Source organism: Argopecten irradians, chromosome 1 (genome assembly GCF_041381155.1).
Source record: "Argopecten irradians isolate NY chromosome 1, Ai_NY, whole genome shotgun sequence".
Lineage (NCBI taxonomy): Eukaryota > Metazoa > Mollusca > Bivalvia > Pectinida > Pectinidae > Argopecten > Argopecten irradians.
The window spans coordinates 68,983,015-69,004,586 of record NC_091134.1 but is presented as its reverse complement, the minus strand read 5'-3'; the positions used below and the strand labels follow the sequence as shown (position 1 = coordinate 69,004,586).

Genomic DNA, 21,572 nt, shown 5'->3' with positions numbered 1-21,572 from the left:
CCAGATATGTTGTTCTCTCAGTCTAATTATAACAAGCAAATGAAAATGTGTTCCGATGTAATCACAGTAATAAAATAGATCATCACTAAGGTGTCTATCAGAAAGATTTGCGTTTATGCTTCTATATTGTAATTGGAGAATAGGATGATAGATTTGTGCTTTATGGTTTCTACAGATGATATTGATCCGCCGGTTTGTTTTTGTCACTATCAAGATAATTTTAAGGACTGTCTTATTGTAGTAGGTAAATTGTTCCATAGATGAACAGTAGTTGAAACCTTAGGTTCAAAGGTAAATGATTTCTACCATCTCATTCAATACTATGGTAAACATTTGATACCTGTTGTTGCATTCGGCACAAGAACAATATCGCTTGGATCAGCATTAAGAAAGTCAGCTACGACGTTCCGACTGTTTGTCCATTCCGGAATTTTGTTTCTTATAACCGTGGAAGAGGGTTGTCTCTTTACTCTATCGCGCAACCTGGAATAAACAAAGAACTTTTTTTCTTGTCTCTTCACATTCGATATCATTGTGTCAATAATGTTCCTTAAACTTATTCAGATATAGTATTATCCTAGAGAGTAACTATTTATCACTATTTTTTAGAGTTGGAAACGTACCTGTCCTTAAAGGGGAGGCTTTATGGGATATTACAATTATCAAAAATGAAAGAAAAGGAGGAGATAAAATTGCACAATATTCATTTTTTCAGACAGTATTTCAAAAGATGAATTATAAATAAATACATTTTAAAATCATAAGAAAAAAATTAACAATATCAAATCTGAAGAAAATAAATGGTCTACGAAAAGATTGTCGAACCCGTTATTGATGCAAACAAGCAAATACAAGCTAAACAGGCATCCTCATAATTAGAAAAAAAAGACTACTGTTGAGCATTTCGATTTTCCAGTTTTACTTTGAGATAGTCCAGGTGAGTGGATATAAGGTCAGTGATAGTAACCTCTGGATTATCGGGCATGAGGATTGACGTGAAATATTGTTTTGTTGTTTTTTTTTTTTTTTTTTTTTTTTTTTTTTGTGTTAAGCTTTTTTAAGTCCGGTGACAGCCATTTTGTTTTTCACTAGTCTTTTGTGCCACTAGAAGAGAAAAACTCGAATTGCAATGTCCAGTTTCCCATAACTTCAGTACATGGCTTGTATCCTATGACTTCTGTGTTATGTCAACATGAATGGAATACAATAGTAGATTTTTATCTACCTTTTCTTATGGATACAAAATAAAATCAGAAATTAAATAGGTAGCTTTAACTCCATCTTATTGTGTGTGTGTAATGTTATCTCATAAAGAAACGTAATCACGAGATTTAAAAGATACACCGTGAAAATTATTTAATGGCTGTGTTTCATTGTCCTTTGAGTTACTAGAACATATCATATTTCGCAGCAAAACTGTTTTAATCTCAGCGTAAAGCGTGACTTTGCGCATGACATTATTAGCAAAACAATTGTGACACTCGTAACTTCTCGGCAGACCCCGTGCCAAGGATGCCGGAATCAGCCGAGGTTAGTCGAATGCAAATTAAAACATTGTTCGATCACATCTGATGGTCTCTGTGGAGAACAACACGTTAAGTCATGATAGTAATAAAATAGTTATTACCAACATTCTGGTTAATATTCAATAGAAAATCGTTGGCGCACCAAGTCATGGGTCTATCCTTCGTAGAATTGATTTCAAATATATCTAAGCATTGTCGGTTTAATTTTTTATTGTCATACATTATGTACATTCGTAATGAATGATATTTGTCTCGTATTTAAATAAATTTAAACATTTGTAGACTAAATATTCGTTAACATGTGTTACGTTGTCTCGGCCTCAGATAACAGTTTGGAAAGCATATGTTATTACACTATACCTACTTTTGCTCCGCTGCTATCACTGACTTAGGTACAGCTCCCATGTAGCCATTATTGATGAAAGTGTAGCCCTCCTCCAGAACAAAGTCAGTCTCGCGCAGTTTAGATCCAAACTCTGGGAAGTCTTTCAAGAGATCCGACATTTCGCCGACGATCAGCCTTTCTGAAGCTTACTGTGCAATCTGAACCTATTCACTTCCTGCAATGACACGGGGCCTAGTTAATAACGTGTGGGCATCCATCCATGTCAAACAAATATCTAGTATGGAATACATTGGATGATCAAGCATGCATAACATATTTAATAGGGGTCTCGAAAATCAATTCATCTTGATTACTATTAAAAGTTGTGTTCCATATTTTAAGATTTAAAACAATTATTATATAACAGTTCGAAAAAGTGCTTTTTAGTGCATGTCAATATGTTTGATTACACAAACAATTAAAACGTATTCTTAATATTTTCTTCGGGTTATCAATTATGGCTAATGTAGTGCTATTCACAACCAGTTTCTTGCGTGACGTTTCGGTGACTAGTACGATGTGAACTTCAGTACTGTCAATTTCATCAGAAAAATGACATAATAAACATTCACTAATTGGGTAACATATAACATTACGTAAAAAAATTAAATGCAACTAAACTCTTTACCTTAAATAAGGCCATATATCACAACAAAACATATACTTTAAAATACAATAGTTCTATCATTAAATTGCATTTCTCATATCATGCACATACATATCCTACTACCAAACCGCCATAGAAACGACTTCAATGTTTAATGGAGCGTTAATGTCACCATTCAACAAACCTGTACAATAATTGACTAGTTGTATAGATTCCTTCGATCCAATCCCATTTTCGACCTTGTCGGTATTGACCTAGATATTGTCGAGCAGTTAATACCCAATTTGTCTTCTCCGAACAGTAATTGTCTACCTATTAATTAGTCAGACAAAATTCAACAAGGTCAGGGTTGTCAAAACCGCTTTACCCGAACCATTAACAATGGAGTAGAATTGACAATGCTTGATTTTGCGCAGCACAGTACATGGTAAATAATAGAATAGACTTGTGGAAAAAAAATCAAAATGAATGTTCGTGTATATAACGCATGATTCCAAAACTGACTTTACACTGCTTATCTTATGCTTAGTCATGGATGAACTGTCACATAGCTTTATTACACTGAAATACGGATAATATTACATACCTTTTAGTTATCATGGGTCTTTCGTTACTATAACTTGTGACTATAAAATAATGTATGTAACGCTCATCCTCTGTACCACGAAGATGAGTGTGGAATAGTTATATATACTTAAGATACAGCATAGACGCAGTTTGGTGTGTAATGAAATTGATATCATGTTGTTAAAATTTACTACTTGGATGCATTTATATACTCTATAATAAATTGTCTTATTAATGTAGATATGATAAATTCTTTAGACACATTCACATCTAGGACAATAACATGCAAAACACAATCTTAGTAGTTATAACTCTCTCCTATCTCTTTCTCTTCTTAATAATAATTATTTGATAAGAGGTGCCACTGTTCTTAAATAATTTTTGGGGGCCGCGGTGGCCGAGTGGTTAAGATGTCCCGACATATTACCACAAACCCTCCACCTCTGGGATGCGGGTTCGAATCCCATATGGGGCAGTTGCCAGGTACTGACCGCTGACCGGTGGTTTTTCTCCGGGTACTCCGGCTTTCCTCCACCAACAAACATTTTTCTTTACCCATGATCCTTTACTCCTATCATTAAAAGGAAGTAATCCTTACAATAAATTTGGGTACTAGATCAAAGAGAGAAAACTCGTACAAAATATATGTGCAAGTATTGGTATGCATAAATTAAGCTAAGTACTTAGCTGCCTTCGATATCAGCCACAAAACGACAGATATCCACTGAGAACGACCATAAATATTCCTTTATCATTATGTAGCTGTGATAGCTTTTTCAATTTGAACAAAATTGCATTGTGTTTATATACATCAAATGGATTGGACATCAAGCTACGCCTATTAATATACATATATATTCAATGCATTTTAATGTATACACAAATAACATTATGTTATATTAATATACAAAGTGAGACAACGCCAATTTCAATTATAGTCCTTATAAAATATATTTCCATATGACGCCAAAGTTATTCACACATACATACATACACACGCGCACGCGCACGCGCACGCACATACATACACACACACACACACACACACACACGCACACGCACGCACGCACGCACACATACATACATACATACATACATACATACATACATACATACATACATACATACATACATACATACATACATACATACATACATACATACATACATACATATATATAGATATGGATTTCCCGATTCAGTGCATCAAAGCGTCGAAGTCATTTAAGCGTTTGAATGCGACATGCATTATAACGTTGATGAATTAAGCGTTTCTAAGATGCTGATTTTGTTGGTACCACATTTTCGTCAAACACAACGAATGATAGATACAATGTAGACGGGTTTGCCTCTCTGTCGGTAGTCTTGGGAAGAAATGAAACATTTTAAACAACGTCAGAGCTACAAATACAAAGATGTAATTATTATACACGTACGGGCGGTGCTTTTATTTATATTCTAGACAGTAATGTTTGTAAAAACTGAATGTAACGCAGTCCGCTGAATGACTGGCTCACCTACTCCGCGTCGCGGGCTCGACGGCAAGCGTAGACGCCATCGTTGGGCTGTGTCTGGCTCCAAATAGCTCAAATACAGGGATGGTAAACAACACACACGTCCGTTTAGGTTGGGGCTAGGTCTGGAACCGGGCGCTCAAGTGGGAGCCCCGACGTCACTTCCGGTAGTGTCTGGTCAGGGGTCTTCGGGACGCCTGACATCCCTGGGCAATTTCACTACATTCCTCCCCACTTTATATTTGGGAATTGGTGGTAGGTTTAGGGATCAAAGAAGTCCTGGGGATTTCTATTTCAGTGAACCGGCACCGGTTCGAGTGATACATCTGGCTGGGCCGTTATCGGTCCAGAGATATCCAATTGTTACCGTCTCCGGGCGTCAGGGAACCACCGTCTCCGGGGTCGGGAATGAGCTGGTCATCCTAGTCAGACAGACGAGAAGGGTTCTCATTTGTCAGTCCTAGGACGACTGCCATGTCGAGGTCCCTGAGGTCCTCTGCTATCCGCTGTGGGGCATAGCCCAACAGATATGGGATACTGTATGGGTGCCCTCGAGTTACCGGTGAGTAAGTTAAGTCCAATTCCCGGACAAGCTGACCCCAGGCAATGACCCACAGGGTCCGACAATGAGTGCCATTGTGATGGAAAGGGTTAGTCCTTCCAGACATACTACAGTGGGTGTTTATGAACCGTCTCAGCAATGTATGAACTGCCCAGCCGGTTCCGCTGATGCAGTGCCATTGTATTCTTGGACTTGGCAGTATAAGCTCAGTCCTCAGTGGCGTAGCGCCCCTGCATGCTTGCATGCTCAAGCATACAAAATTTGAGCATGCAAAATATAATCTGACTAACATTTGTGTACAGTCAGAAAAAAACCACATTTGTATACACGTAACGCTGCAGAATATAGATGACGTATAAATACACGTGATATGACCGGCTGTATGTCTAACATAACTTTGTGTACATTTGAAAGACTTACTGGCCACCAAGGAAATTTATTAGAATAGTGTATATTTCCTGTTACTTGTTTAATGTGGTTATGTTTGAAAGAAAATATTAGATCCGGCAAACACTTACGATCAACAAAATAAGTAACATCGTATGATAGTTAGAAATATCTTAAGACAAATAATTATGTTATAAGATAGCAAAACATCTCAGAACTAGCACTTACAACATGTTTTTTCGCCTTAGCTATGATTTTTTTTCATTTTGGTTCAATTCCAGCTCGTTTAAACGCGTGTTAACCAATGATTTCCGAGGTACGATATAGTTGGCTTTGATTTTTGTCGAATATGAAGTTCAGGTTGTGTTGTGAATTTAGAAAATAGTTTTTGTTGTTGATTTTTAGAAAAAATATCTTAATAGACCAGAATATGTAGAAATCTTGTCATAAATATAATGTTTCATTTTTTGACGTGTTCGGGGACTGGTCTTACGCAATTTCCACCATTTTGGCAGTGGTCTTTGACTTGCTGTCGTAAACAAACCAAACACGTGAACTTACTTAATTTTGTTGAAAATATTCGCCAAAATTTTGTCCTAAGTTAAAATAATACAAAATTTAGCCATTGCTTACTATTTTATTTTTCACAGCCAAAATCCGTGTTTATTGCTCGAGCACTGATCAGGGGAGTCTAGTATAGTACGATTATACAGTGAAGACAATATAAAATCACCACTGTTCTAATTTTGTGTATTATTTTCGCATGGTTATAAACCTTAATATCGTGACCTCCATTTAACCATTCATATATACGTTTTTAGTTACCAAAGGGGTAAAATAGTTATTACATCGTGACAATTTCCCGTCAGCTTCCCCATACCCCTACCTACCTCTTCGCATAACGTCTATATGACAGAGCATAAATGATACCCATCATTTGAATTATAACTGATGTATAATCGTGTTTATATTTACATTATCAACTCAATGTAGGGTATCTGCATTAACATTGGTTAAAACCTAGACCAGGGAACCCGTTTATCAACGACGATTTAATCCATAAGAAGGAACAGCCATTTTGACGGTGATCAGTTGACGTCACCACTTCAACATTAGTGACGTCATAGTGGTCACGTTTTGGGTATCAGTTATTTAAGGATTAACTTGAATAGATTCTTTATGTTATGGAGATATAACAGTATATGTACGCTAAATAAATCGCGAAGCGGTTTATGATGTCTCCTGGACCTTAGGGTGTACAGGTATGCAAAATGCCATTGGGGAACTGGGTCACACAGTACCGGGAAGTGCAACCTCATAACCTGGTAGGGCTGGATAACCTGTGGTTCATGTTCCTGCTTATACTGGAGATCAGGGAAAGTCACTGCTTGGTCTATACCGACTTCACTTAAGACTTTAACCTCTGGCTGCTTTGTCAGCCTCAGGATGGAGTGATTATCTTCAGATGACAACGGCCCATTTAGGTAGGTTCCAACGTCCCCGTGGAAACCCTCCCTGTTGGTCTGGGAGATCTCAACTTCGCTAGGGTAGTTGTTAAGGTTACAGAATACTGATACTCTCCCAAATACCCTCGGGCAGTACCCAGCCTCAAGGGAATCCTTTATGTCCAGTACCAATGTGGTTTCTGATAACCAAAGTCTACCACAGGTCTTGTCTACAGGGAAGGGGCTGTCACAAGGTAGAAAGTCCTCCATTTCCTCTTCTGGTAATACCCCACCATATTCAGGGTGGAAACACATGTCATCGTGTACCGATGACAAAAGGGCTGACTGAGAGATGGTTGGCCCATAATTTTCCATAAGCTCCGGCACTACAGTATTTGGCTCAGCTGTAGTTGTCACCGTCGGGCATTGCCAGTGCATTAGGGCCTTTGCATTGTTCACCAGGTCCGGGATGATCCAATCAGGTATTGGTTCATCTAGGGTCCGACATACAGTGATGATGGCTTTCCTTCGTACCTTTGTTACCTGGGAAATCAGCCGGTATTGGTTGATGTGATTCAGGTTATCACGAATTGCCACTTGAGGCCTTAACGCTGCCGTCCAACCCAAACAGTCCTTCTTGGACCCTTTCAAGGGGATACAGCAATTCCTATAACCTTGTTGCGTAGACAATGGTTCCACGCACTCCTTTGTTTTGTTTTGTTCAGGTCTTGATCCCAGATACTCAGTCTGCTGAACCTGACCTTGTCTTAAGACCAAGGTCACTGCTACCGCATGATCTAATCTGTGTTCCCGCCCTCGGGAATGCGACACAGTTTCCTGGGGAGCCATATTTAGGCTTTGTGGTTCTTTGGCCCAGACAGGGCTTGGACATGAAGCCTTATCCCTCGAGATGTCAGGGGAAGCTGGACAATCTCTAGCTAAACTAGCATAGAGAGTACGCAGAAATGACTGCAGCTCAACAACCCTTTTCGGTCCCGAGGCCCCATAGTATAGGGCTCTGCCATTCCAACATCAACAATCTGGCGAGATATATCCGGGGGTCCCTCTGGTATGTTGGAGCAAGGAGGCTTGATATCAAGGACATATGAGCCATCTAAGTAATGAAGAAGTGCAGTTGGACTCTTTTGTATTGGAATCATTGGATATCCTGACACAAGTGGGGAACCCTTCTGCATGGAAAAAACCGACACTGGCTCTGGGTTTGCACTTATGGCCTTCATATGAGAGAGTGCCACCAGAGCTAGCAACCTGTGAATGACAGTTTCATGACCATGAACATATTCAGGCCTATTTACCTTAAGGTTGACCGTTCCTTGAATGTCCCCAGGAATAACGACCTCCTTTCCATGATCATGTACCTCACCAGGCTTGAGTCAATCTCTGAACCATTTCCCGTGACATCCACCATGGAACCAGCCACAATAATATTTTCAATTTTTAGCTCGTCATTTGTTGATAACTTTGGTTTATGTCCCATCTTACTGGGACATTCTTTACTAGAATATCGGGGTTGGCCAGATCCATAACCCTGTCCTGCTGGTGCAGATGACCGACTCCAGTCATACTTTGCATTGCACCCTGACTTGTCGAGGATAACAGGGATTTTGGTAATCATTGTATCCACAGCTTTGTTTATTTATCCACTCGTGCAGGCAAGCATCTCTCATGACCCGTCATTAGTTTCATGGAGGACTGCAACTTAGTTTTTGTCACGTCACCGTGGCGTAGATCGCTGTGTCGTGATTTGACCTCTTTTGCTGAAGGATATGGAGTCTCTTCATCCTCACTGGAAAACGATGTTAAAGATGACCAGTTGTCCTCAAGTTTAGTCTGTCTTCTGCATGGCTGGCGAGATGCTGTCTTGTACCTGTTTGAGGTAGAGTCCGTCGTGTGCCTCTCTTGCCTTCTACGTGTGCATTGGTACCGCTCCATCGCATCTATTGCCTCATCAATGGATTTATGTTTACCCATGCCTACATACAATCCAGCCTCTTGATCTCTACAGCCAAGGCAAAAATGTTATATTGCTTGGTTCTCAACGCACACTTCGTGTCGATCACGAAATGCCTTTGATGCTAGTAACAGGATCTTATCCCCCCAATTATATAGGTCTTCGTCTTTGCGTTGCTCCGCAAGCTGAAACTTGGTCTGTGCGGTCTCTGGTGATTCATCCGATTTAAACCGGCAGTCAAATTGACGGAGGAGTCTTCTATAGGAAATCTCGCCATCCATTTTCATGACTGCACTGTAGAAATCCCTAGCTTTACCGGCCATGGCCCCACAAAATGCATCTTTTCGTGCTCGGTTGCTCAATTCCTCATTATCCGAATATCTCGTAAACTTCTGTTTGAATAATAACAAATCAGAGGTTCCATTGAATTTCAATGTCTTAGGTAAAGTTCGGGAATCGAGACTTCTGCAAGATTTGGTCGATCTCCGACCATAATCAACATCACTATCGCTATCAGATGGTTTCGTATCCCGACATGGCCTTCTGCGCCTATAGCGTTTATCCCAGTCGCGAGATTTGGTCGATCTCCGACCATAATCAACATCATCATCACTATCGCAGTCAGATGGTGTCGTATCCCAATGTGGCCTTCTGTGCGCATAGCGATAGCATCTATCCCAGTCTGAGTCTGAATCTGAGTGAGACGAGTCCACTCGACGAGACCGTCTAGTGGAGACTGGAGGTGAATGGAATCGTCTGGATGTATGTCGACGTGAGTGTGACCTACGTGATGATGAATTATCCTCGCTGTCGAGATAGTACTTGCTGGATTGCTTGGTGGATTTTCTGAATGAAAGGTTGTCACTGTGTGTACACTCAAATGTCACATCCGACACTTTTCGACTTTTGCTCTGTCGCTGTGCATTGTTTTCTCGGCTATCTAATACAGCATTTACCCTCTCCGCAAAAGTCTTGGATGTTGTTCTCATACCTGGTTCGAGACCAGATAGTTTAGGGTTTGGTGTAAAATCAATCAGGTCAAACAATGACCTTGTGACCTTCACATTGGGTATCTGCGAAAGGGTCTTTGGTGTAATGTTGCCGTAGAGGTCCTTAAACCTACTTATCTGCTTTGCCACATTTTTACCAACACGGGGAAGTATATGGAAATCCTCCTCTTGACAGAAATTGATTCGTAATGGATAGACTGGAGGCGGTCTTCTAGCCATGCTGACTAATATATATATACATATATATATATATTGAAGTTTACCTCAAAAATATATGAAGACAATATCCCAGGAATTCTTAGCAAGGTACAGAGTAGAGTGCTGAAATGATATCACAACACATGACACACCACACTCCTCCCCTCCTTATATATTGACAAAATGTGGGAAAAATAACTGTAATCGAAACCGATCACAGATACTATAAGTAAATTTGATGTCGACACCGGCAAACAAATTATCCAATTCTTATAATCGTAACCCGAATATAAATATAATTGTACTAAAAATAAAAAATAACACTGTATAGAAGTATAACTGCTATCGGTACCGACAGAGTATACAAGTGTATATTGTTTTATTTCATACAAACCTGAAAAATATAAACTCAGTGTCAAGTATAAACAAATACAAAATTACTCCTAGTTGATAAAAAACATAGAATAAATACAAGTCAAAATCTGATTGACACCGACAGAAATTTTAACAAGAAATATGTGAATATCACACCTTTTTTACTATAAACAGTTAACTCAATTTAGAAAACCAACCAGTAAAATATGAGTACAAAAGCTAAATGATACTACAATATCATAGTATCACAGCAATCACAATCAGGTTTGTCAAAATATATAAACAAATATCAGCTGAATATAGCAACCGGAAACAGGAAGTATATTAGAGGAAGTACCCAGTGCGAGTCTCGCTCTGAGATGACACTAAATATTCACCTTCCAAAAGTAATTTGGCACAAACAAAAAACGAAAAATAGAATACAGGGCCGAAAAATGGTTGCTTTGTAAATATAAATGAAAAAATAGTAACCAAATAAATATACACAAATAATAACAGTACCAACTCGCAATATACTAATCACTGGGGTACACGTGTGTGCTACTACGACGTGCTACCGCGCATGTGGTTCACACATAGTCGTCCCCGACCAGTTTATCCTCGTCGCCAATGTTGTAAAAACTGAATGTAACGCAGTCCGCTGAATGACTGGCTCACCTACTCCGCGTCGCGGGCTCGACGGCAAGCGTAGACGCCATCGTTGGGCTGTGTCATGCTCCAAATAGCTCCAATACAGGGATGGTAAACAACACACACGTCCGTTTAGGTTGGGGCTAGGTCTGGAACTGGGGCTCAAGCGGGAGCCCCGACGTCACTACCGGTAGTGTTTGGTCAGGGGTCTTCGGGACGCTTGACATCCCTGGGCAATTTCACTACAGTAATATAAGCTACACACGTCATTTATCGGACATTGAGAACTATGAAAACTACAGTATGATGATGCATTCGCCATCTTCTACTGTATATGTATCTGGAAAGCAGGATTAAAAGGAAAACTGTATCTTAATCCTCGTAACATTGGTATGATCAATTTTGTTATTTACTTATTCAATTTCTGGTAATATATCCTGAAATACAAATGCAGATGTATACACTAGATTGTTTTATGTCTTTTTATTTATTGCTTATAAAAAAATCAAATAATAAAACAATTGTAGCATTTTGAATTCGGTCGATGCATGTTTCCATTGACCAAAGAAAAATTATAAACCTTGGACTACGTCCTCGGTCGATAAGTTTTCTTTGGTTAATAAAAACATGCATCGATCTCATTAAAATGCTATAATTGTATTATGAATGCACGGATTGTACTCATTAAATCAATATACAAAATGTAATGTTGTCTTCATTTATTATCGATGTCTCTTTCTTTTTCAAATTAATTTTGTTTAATTATTAGTGAAAATGTGTAAAGAAAACGGTCTAGTTGATGTCAAACGCAGGTAATGTAGGCAAATATATCCGGCAATTTACCGGTATTACTCGTATATTATAAACGAGGACTTGTGTGTTTATATTTTCTTACATTATATACAACATGTGTAAAAGACGCATAGAAATAGGGCTAAATTTGCCTCTTCTGGTGCCTTTGGGTTAGCGTAACAAGGTACAATGTGAAAGGGTTGATGTGAAACCATGGTATTAGGTGATTTTTTCTGATTTTTGTCTAGGAGAGTCGTCAAAATATATGTTATCGGATGATGTAGAAATAAAACTTACAACACATGACATCAATTTATATATTTCCTTCAAAGAAACACAAATCTGAGTACGCTAATTGGAACTAGAGTCGGCCAGTGTGATAGTCACATATTACTCCTAACGCTAAGCCATAGGAATTCTGTACAATTTAAGTTTGCAGAAAGGAATCTATTATTTAGATAATGAACAGGCGTGATTCCCGTTTCTCCTCTTCTCCATCAGTAACAAGACAGCATTCCCAAGTTTCTTATAATCATCCAGACAGTTGTAGATGTGAACAGACAAACGGACGTACAGCTGATCGTTGACGGACTTCAGACAGACGTCTATGTGGTGGTCATGGTAAATTAGGTCCATCAGGGATTGGATATCGTCCTGTTAATTACAAGATGTCATGCAAATTGTGTGCAGAAAGAATTTTTTCATAAAAACGATTTTAAAAGTCTTGACATTTACTTTATCAATTAACATATACTTTTTAAAATTCCATATCAGTTTCCTTTATTTTATTGGATCATGAAAAATGTATCTAGGTCATTTTCTCCTTTGTAAATGATATCGAGAAATAAAATTGTTATTCAAAAGAATATATTGAATTTGATATCCTACTTTAAATCAGATTTTTGTGTTATTTAAATAATTTCTATCTATGCGGGACAGATAACTATCACAAACATACCATTCACCGATCCGCTCGATATGTAAATTGTATATAAGCCTTTGTGTGTTAGGAATAATTTACAATACCCGCGTAGGACGATCAAGCCTGAAAGTGTAGTATGTTCTATCCTGCCAGGCTTAACACTAATGTGTATCACCATCGGTAATATTGGGCATCAAAACCTTACTGTGCTACCTCAAAATAGATGCCAACAATTCTGATTTTCCAAAGCAAAAAGCTACAATCGCCTTTGACATTGCCTATCTGATGTCACCTTTTGTTGACTTATAGGGACAGTTTAGTTAATTCATTCTGCCACAAAATTACGAAGCCAAATATTAAATGCCTCTGTTAATAAGGTCGAGTAAACCCGCTACTTGAAGGACGATGATTTTAGTAGTTCTAGATATAATGTGCTCCACAAGTGCGGGTATGGGTACGCTCTATAAGTAACTACCGTCGATTTGAAATTGTGGGGAGCAGGTTATTCTTCGCAATTCAAACACTGACCATGGTAGGCATTTTCGGGCATATAGATCACAAAGTACTTACAGTAATACAATTGTACCAACTTTCATTAGAACTGCTTTACTTTTAGATAAACGTTTTATATATAATTAATGTAAACTGAGACTTCATCATCCATTTACGTTAGTGTTTTACTTCGTTGGGTTCGGAAAATCGGGACCAGTTCCATCATGATATTTATACCTCAGAAGTATTGAATCCGTTGATTTTCGGAAGACGAATCATCCGGATAAATGGCGGTTCCATGGAGGACGGGACGTCTAATGTACTCGTCTGCCACAGTCGTACCAAGTACTCGGACGCCATTTGTAAAAGTCGGGTATTGTACATAGAAATCCTCTCCTATCAAACACACTCAACTTGTAATTTGTTCCGGTTTAGAGGACAGCAGCAAACAATGTTGTAGATTGTGTAAGGTGACTTTGTTAACAGATATCAATGAAGAAATTAAGACATTGCATACTTTAACATTAAAATCATAATAATAACTCATAAATTCATTATCCAAACTCCTATTGGCGTGGATGTAATTAGGAAAGTCTTCGTACAGAAGCTGAACCTTCCCGCCATTTCCTTTCTTTGTTTTCAGTTTTTCTTACGCTATTACACCATTGGAGGTACATATGAACTGTACAAATGACGTTACCACACTCTACATACCTAGCTGAGTACAAATAAGGATATGTCATATTCTACTCACGATTCCCCCTTTACTCCTGATGTAGTGTACTGCAGTAGGTAGGGAGTAGTAACAACTCTCGTTCCTACAGCTCTGGTCGTAAAACTGGGACAAAATATCATTCTTAGGGGAGGAACTCGTGAGGGACTTCAAAGGAAAACTGACTTTCTTGTTCTTCCACACGAAAGCACAGCCCCATGGCGCGAACATCCATTTATAGAAGTTTCCTGTATCAAGATCAGTGCCATAATCAGGCTTTATATAACCTTATCATGATTATTGTCAATTGGGCATTATTGTTACTGACAATGAAATCGAATCGACTCTTGAGTCATATTATTTATGTGGCGAACAGTTTATGTAACACAGCGAGCGGAAAAACACCGCGAAACATTTTGGGTTAATGACGACCATCTCCAATCTTCATTTGACTACGATATCAATTACATTTAAGAGCCATCTGTGTCCAAAGGTAACATTTACAAATTCCAGATAACATTGCACAAACGATCAATTACAGAACCACAAAGTTTATAATCTGTCTCTAAAGACTACGCATATGGTCTCTGTTAATGCTAGTTGACCCGTTTAAAACGATTGCTGAGGCAAAGTAAGTATTGAAGTCATTTTAAAGTTGTAGCAAAATTTACCAAAAGTAACCTACCAGTGAAAAATTCCGCCTTCATTTTGTCCAAGTAAAGCGAAAGTTGACCAGGGGCATGCGCCCCGTCAATTATAGTGAAAACCGTGTACTGCTGACATACATCAAGGATCTCTTCTACCGGAAGTTGTAGTGCGTACTCGCATGTAATATAATCTAAAACAAACATAAACATATTAGCATATGTTCTGATAAAAATAGTACATATTATTTATGTCAACGAACGTTCGTGGAAGGCAGGCCTCTGACTGATTTAACTGTCACTTTTAAAACCAGTGATCATTTATTGTAGTAGGATTTAATACTGTACCTATGACAACTGCCCGGATGTTAGGATCTTTGTCAAGCGCCTCTCTGAACAGATTGACCACCTGGGTAGTACTGTGAATTGGTATGGTTATACGGATGGTTTTAATTGCCACACCTTTGTAAAATAATTCAACAGTCCACAATCATTGAAAACGATGAATGCAAGGGGTTCTAGATTCTTCATTCTTTAGAGAAATGTATATATAATTTAGTACGGTTTGATACAGTTGGTAGTAGACTAAAGGTTACACCCTTGTGCACACGGAGTGCACTACGTTTAGACTACAGGTAGACACGGAGTGCACAAGATTTAGACTACAGGTACACACGGAGTGCACTACGTGTGAACACGGTGTCCACTACTGGTGGACATGGTGTCCAGGTACATTCAGACCTAGACAGTCAAGGTGATGTGTTACAGTTAGGGATCGGGGAAGAATACGTTCTTCAATTTGAAATAATACATAATTTTATTTTTTTAGTGTTTTGTTTTTTTAATTACAACATCTACAATTTAATGTACAGCATATATTAATATATAATACAATTTTTAGTATACATGAATAAAACCTTTTCACTGCAAAAGTAATAAAGATTGCTTTATATTCTGTCTATTTAATTTTATATCAGTAGTTTCCATATCATATCTTAAATTGTCTATATTACGTTTTCAAAAGTCAATGTTTTATGGGTAAATTGCATTTAATATATATGTATATCATTTACATGAAATAGTAAATACAAGCATATTTTCACAAGTCAAAAACAACTTTGAATTGCAGCAAAATCCAGTCCTATTGTGCTTTTGAGACACTTTTTCTTTTATAATAAGCTATCAGTAATACAATCATATACCAGGTAATACATAGCTTTTAAATAAAAAGATTTGGTGCCTATCAATCAGTTGTCTAGCGATACCCTTGAAGATCGTCTTTCATTAAAATATATACACTTTTATAATATTTTTCTTCATGCTGTTTTAAGTTCTAAAAGTATTGTACGTAAAAATAGCTTAATTACATATTCTTTATTAAAAACTGAACGTCTTTAAAAGATCATGCAAAATTAAATACACTTCAAACTATATATGACGTCCTCCACACTAATTGGTGGCTAGTCTACCTACAAGTACCCAATTACCGGTAAACACAATATGTTTATGATCCCAACCCCGCAAGTTATTTTAGACCGTATATTGCGTCATGGTCCAATAATTATAACTTGTCAAACGTACAGGTAAGCCACATTATCCAGCTATACAGGTACCTCATAAAGGTGACCATCGATAGATGGCCAGAGGGCAGAATCGTTGCCTTTTTGTGTTTGCACGGCTTTATGAGAATGGGAGCAGTATCTTTATATAATATGTAATTTTAAAATTGTTTCAATGGAAGATATGCTTTACCGTTTAAAAAATCATATAGGTTTATGAGTTTGAAACACATAAGTACCATTCTTATTAGATACATGTACATGCTTGTTGTAGAGCCTGGGTAAACATGTACACCGTTCACCGGGGGAAACATGCATGTATATATTATAATCAAAATTAATTTAGATTAGGAACTTTTTCAACATTGTAATATGGTATTTTATATACATAGTCATAATAATCAGGTTTCTGATATATGCAAAAAGCCAGTGTAAAAAAATTAAATTAATGAAAAGATATTGGATGAAATATGATATTCCAATAATCTTGAAATAAATGTTTTAGTTAATTATACACTTGGTATTTTGATTATTTTTAATTATAATATATAAAGCTTCATTATCAAGGACGTATATGTCCTTGTTCATTATCAAATAAATTAAAATGCACTACCAGTTAAAATACATATCCCTATTGACTAGCATTTTTGTATAACTCTACGTATTTGTGTGATGAGTACAATGTATGTATGTAGAGAGGCTGCCACCTAAGTACAGCATGCTATATATAGGTACTACATATATACAGGTGTTGTTAGTCTGTGATACACTTGACTGAACATATTGAAGGGTGCCCAAAGAAGGCCCCAGGCCCCTGGCCCCACTCTGACCAATGTTAGGTACTTTAGATTATCATACCCGTGTGATTGATGGAACAGTATGAAGTCCAAGTGACCATGGCAACTGCACTCCTAGCCTAGGGGTCTACCTTTCGAGCTGGCATATTTTAAGTGTACAATATACATGTTTACTACATGTATGGATCACACATTGTTATCACGTAATTTACGCGGTTTGTAAAAGAAGATCAGAATAGGATATTGTCAAATTATCAGAGTTTCTTGAATTAAAATAATTGTGACAAATTGAGAATCTTATCAACCAACAACTATGAATCTACAGTTTAAATGGGTAGAAGTTGGATTTATTTTGATTCTGTCTGTTCGATTTATTATCAGGCATGTGACCTACATTTTAGCGATCGGTCCTTTGAACAGTGTTGATGCTCACGAGCAGCCACATGCCCGATACTCTTAAGCCAGTGCTTACAGGTTCCTCAATCGGTTGACACAATAAAATGTAATTTCTAATGCAGATTTTTAACGTCTATATGGACGATTTCTCATATTTCCAATGCTTTGCAACGCGCCAGGTTCCATGTAGATACATTTGACAGGATTAAAACTACATGTATTTCGCGCACCTTGCCGTTTAGAAAACTATATTCCATACATACATAGTTAAACATTTTATGAAGAATTTACGTTGTTTATGTTTATATGTCCTTGCTTTTATTATGCCCATCAATATATCCTTTTTAATCAAAATATTTTGTCGATCAAAATATCTCTTGGGCGACGATTTGCTAACACTGAAAATCTTACTCCATCCATCTTTAAAACTACATATCACTAGCTAAGAAAAATATTTTTTACTGGGAAAATGCGGACTATCCATTGATGAGACATAACCAGTACGTGGTTTACCGTACGCAGTTAATTTTCTTTTATAACTTCTAATAAACGTCCTTATTTATAAATTAAATTACATGATAATATATATGGATACATTTTCCTTTATATGTATCTATTCAAATAAACATTACAGTACGAATGATTTCCAGTAATTAATGGCAATTTTATGTTGCAATAAATATTTTGTTTCTGATCGCAATAAATATTTCTATCTGTCAAAGTCCATATAGACTGCAGAATAAATACATATTTTCTCATATCTCTGTGGCACATCATCTAGTCTGTCTGTGGTCTGCATGTAGTGGACATTTTACCTGGACACCGTGTCCACCTGTAGTGGACACCATGTTCACACGTAGTGCACTCTGTGTCTACCTGTAGTCTAAATCTTGTGCACTCTGTGTCTACCTGTAGTCTAAACCTCGTGCACTCCGTGTCTACCTGTAGTCTAAACCTCGTGCACTCCGTGTCCACTCGTAGTTCACACCGTGTGCACAATGTGTAACCTTTAGTCTACTACCAATTGCAACTGTACGACACAGGACCATCATAATATACTCCTACAAAATTGTATACATTTCTCTTTGGATATATAAGCACTAATTGTTATATGACGAGTTTTGCCGTTTTATGATTAGTCTAGACCGCTCGGTCAGGTCTTCATTCAATTCAATGCAATGTCTACCTGAGACCGATGAACACCTGTTCAGGGGTTGACATTGTAATCCGGTAACCTGGGTATAAATAGACACAGGGAATTCCCTGTCTCTTCCACAATTTTTGACCAATCAAAATAGAGCATTGCCGATCATCGGGCAATAGTCAAATAAAACATGGCAGACAACAGCAAGGTAGGATTAGGAAAGATGTTTTTACACATGTTATATATAGCTATATGGTCGAAAGTTATATTATGAAGAAGTACAGCAGAAGTACTATAAATTTACCTACTGTGCTGGTATGTGAATGAAGATTTTCTTGTTTTTTGTTTAATTAGTCATTGCCTAGGCTAGTCCTTGCTTCAAATTTATTCTTAAAAGCAAAACTTGTATCGTTTCATATAACAAAACAATTATTGACTTTTTGTAGGTTAATACGAGGAATTGTTAAACCTTTGAAAGGTGATATTTCCCTCGGCCTTCGGCCTCGAGGAATATCACCTATATTTGTATACTATTACAGCTTGCAACTAAGATATTCTTGGATTATGAATTTAAATTGACAACACAAAAGTACATGTTTGGTAGGTAGCTACAATGTATCAACACTGTAAATATCACATAAGAGTAACATTATACTGGCAGATGTTGTCTGCTAATCACAAACCTCATGCTTTCTTTCACCCAGCGTTTACATAAACATAAAGTACAGATAAACAAATCCTTCTTACCACTGAAATAATGTAAAATGTGTACACAAGCATTGTATGTGGACTGGAATGCCAGATTTGTGATGAGAATGGTGTCTCCTGGTTTGAATGGGATTGACATCAAAATGGTGACAATACCTGTAATTTACTCGATATGTAATATGTGATGCTGAAATGGGTGGGTACAATATATGGAAAACCATGGTAACATCACGATTACACCAGCATTTAGTTATACATATAGTTATACATATAGTTATATATATCGTTGAGTATGTATTTACATGTACTCGTAAAGTGATGCTTAAAGATGATAGCATTTATATTGCCAATATTCCTCATATGTGAACTCAATGGAGAGAAAACTACATTTTAGCTTCATTTCATAATCTTATAGAAAATCAAGTTGGTTCTCTTACTTGGAGTCAACGAGCGAAAAACTGTTTAAATACCTATTGTTGTGACTCCTTTGTTTATATGAGCCCTATGTCGCAAACTATTTTTATCCTTCTGGTATATTGTTTATTGTAGATATACTACCTGTTGTAACGTTCGGAAGAAGGACGACGTCATCCGGATCTGCGTTTAGAAACTTTGCTATAGAGTTCCGGCTCTTTATCCAATCAGATTTTTTCTTTCTCATGAACGAATTGGTTGGCTGTCTTCTAGTCTCGTCTTGGAATCTACAAAATTAAATAAAACAATCATACATGTTGTTATCAACATTGTGAAAATACAGATATAATACTGATCATTTTCCCCACAACTTCGAATGTGTCAAAATTCAGTATTAGAACACAAAGTATATAAATCATCTTTAATATGATTTAAATATGTACCCTTGTTGTGTATGTTTGCATAGTTTACATTCTTCCTGTTATGAAAATGTTTATTTCCATTTTCTATCTAGATATGTTAAAAAGGTGCGACATACTGTTTTATATCTTTTTAGAGATATAAATAACTTTATTGATTTATTATGAACAACAAAAATAACATATTTAGTCCATTCCTGTCATATGATATGTTTCTCCTGATCTTTAGTTTTGCATATTTTTATATATATCTATTTAAGAGAGAGAGAAAATATAAAAATGAATTAAAAGAATCTTACATGGGTTTTTCATATCAACCCTTGTGAAAGATTTTGGCCGATCACAATCTTTCATGAAGATTGAGATTAATAAGATCTCTCCCTGCCTTGAGTATAGGACAGAGAAATCTCTACTCGAGGAGGAGATTCATGACTGTCTATCCCAAGGCTTTCAGAGGGTTAGACTTTGGTGAATCTCCTCCGAGGGTAGGTAGGGAATTATCCTTTTTTTCCGACCTATAAATTAAAAACAAATCGTTTAAACTATTAATAGTCTACCCTATTTCAAATAGCAAATTTACTGACTATGATTTTGAAGGGTTTTTTTTCAACTTTGTCACAAACTTTGCTAAGCTAGTTGCACTGTGACCAACAAGAATCTAAATCATATTGAAATGAAGAATTATTAATATTATATTGCTTCAAAACCATTTAAATACAGTGTTTTACCGGGTTAACATCAACAAAATATGTGAAAGCAGGTGGACTTCCGATTGCGATGATCATTAGGTCAAAGTTGAGCACGCCCGCGCAAAGCACGAGCTCAAGGTCAAAGGCAATATTGATTGTCCAATTAAAATGTAGATACAAATGTTTTATTTGTATATGACGTTTTTACAACTTCCTGTTTAGCACGCGAATTATATGTCTACGCGTGCAGACTGTCTTGCGCTGGGTAAGACAGAGAAATCTTATCCTCACCGGAAGAGCAGATATCTTTGTCCGATTGGATAGAATTCCCTGTCCACTGACAGATCTATGTTTGTTTATTTGTCTCCCACACTTTAATATTTCCAAAGCGTCGGAATCACAGAGACGCCTTAATACGTCACAATAAATGACGACTATAGTCTCCGCATATATCGATGACGTTACGTCATTGTCAAGCGCGTGAGAGCCGTCTTTTCCTTACCTCGGTTATTTTCCTTATGAACCGCGGGTTAGACGGTTAATCATGGGGAAAAGAGTATTTTTAAGTGGACATATTAGTGTGATATATGGATTTGACAAGAGATTTCACTATGATGGCAAACGCTGACACGCGCAATTTTATTTCAGATTAATAATATATCGTTCCCCACCTAACCATGTGGTTACTGTAAGTATATACAGACCT

General features: G+C 37.3%; 1 protein-coding gene across 3 annotated transcripts; it reads right to left on the bottom strand.

The window, feature by feature from the left end:
• Positions 1-340: 340 nt before the first annotated feature.
• On the bottom strand, positions 341-20,005 carry LOC138306702 (uncharacterized). Of its 3 annotated transcripts, XM_069247165.1 has the most exons (7): positions 19,903-20,005; positions 19,384-19,500; positions 15,089-15,202; positions 14,782-14,934; positions 14,139-14,344; positions 13,622-13,780; positions 11,799-12,624 (listed from the first exon to the last, which is right to left on the bottom strand). In XM_069247165.1, the coding sequence occupies exons 1-7, from the start codon at positions 20,003-20,005 to the stop codon at positions 12,421-12,423; spliced, it is 1,056 nt and encodes a 351-aa protein (XP_069103266.1). In that variant the 3' UTR covers positions 11,799-12,420. The 3 variants fall into 3 exon arrangements, 1 of the variants encoding a protein (XP_069103266.1); XR_011205898.1 differs by lacking the exons at positions 11,799-12,624; positions 13,622-13,780; positions 14,139-14,344; ... (1 more) ...; positions 19,384-19,500; positions 19,903-20,005 and adding exons at positions 341-483; positions 1,891-2,086 and having other exon boundaries at positions 14,782-14,895; XR_011205897.1 differs by lacking the exons at positions 11,799-12,624; positions 13,622-13,780; positions 14,139-14,344; ... (2 more) ...; positions 19,384-19,500; positions 19,903-20,005 and adding exons at positions 341-483; positions 1,891-2,086; positions 2,703-2,836.
• Positions 20,006-21,572: the final 1,567 nt, after the last annotated feature.

Coding starts and splice junctions, on each gene's coding strand:
- LOC138306702 (XM_069247165.1), bottom strand. CDS start 20,005: ATGAGAAAGAAAAAATCTGATTGGATAAAGAGCCGGAACTCTATAGCA. Junction 14,935..15,088: donor CATCCGGGCAGTTGTCATAG/GTACAGTATTAA, acceptor TGTTTGTTTTAG/ATTATATTACATGCGAGTAC. Junction 13,781..14,138: donor TCAGGAGTAAAGGGGGAATC/GTGAGTAGAATA, acceptor TGTGTTTGATAG/GAGAGGATTTCTATGTACAA.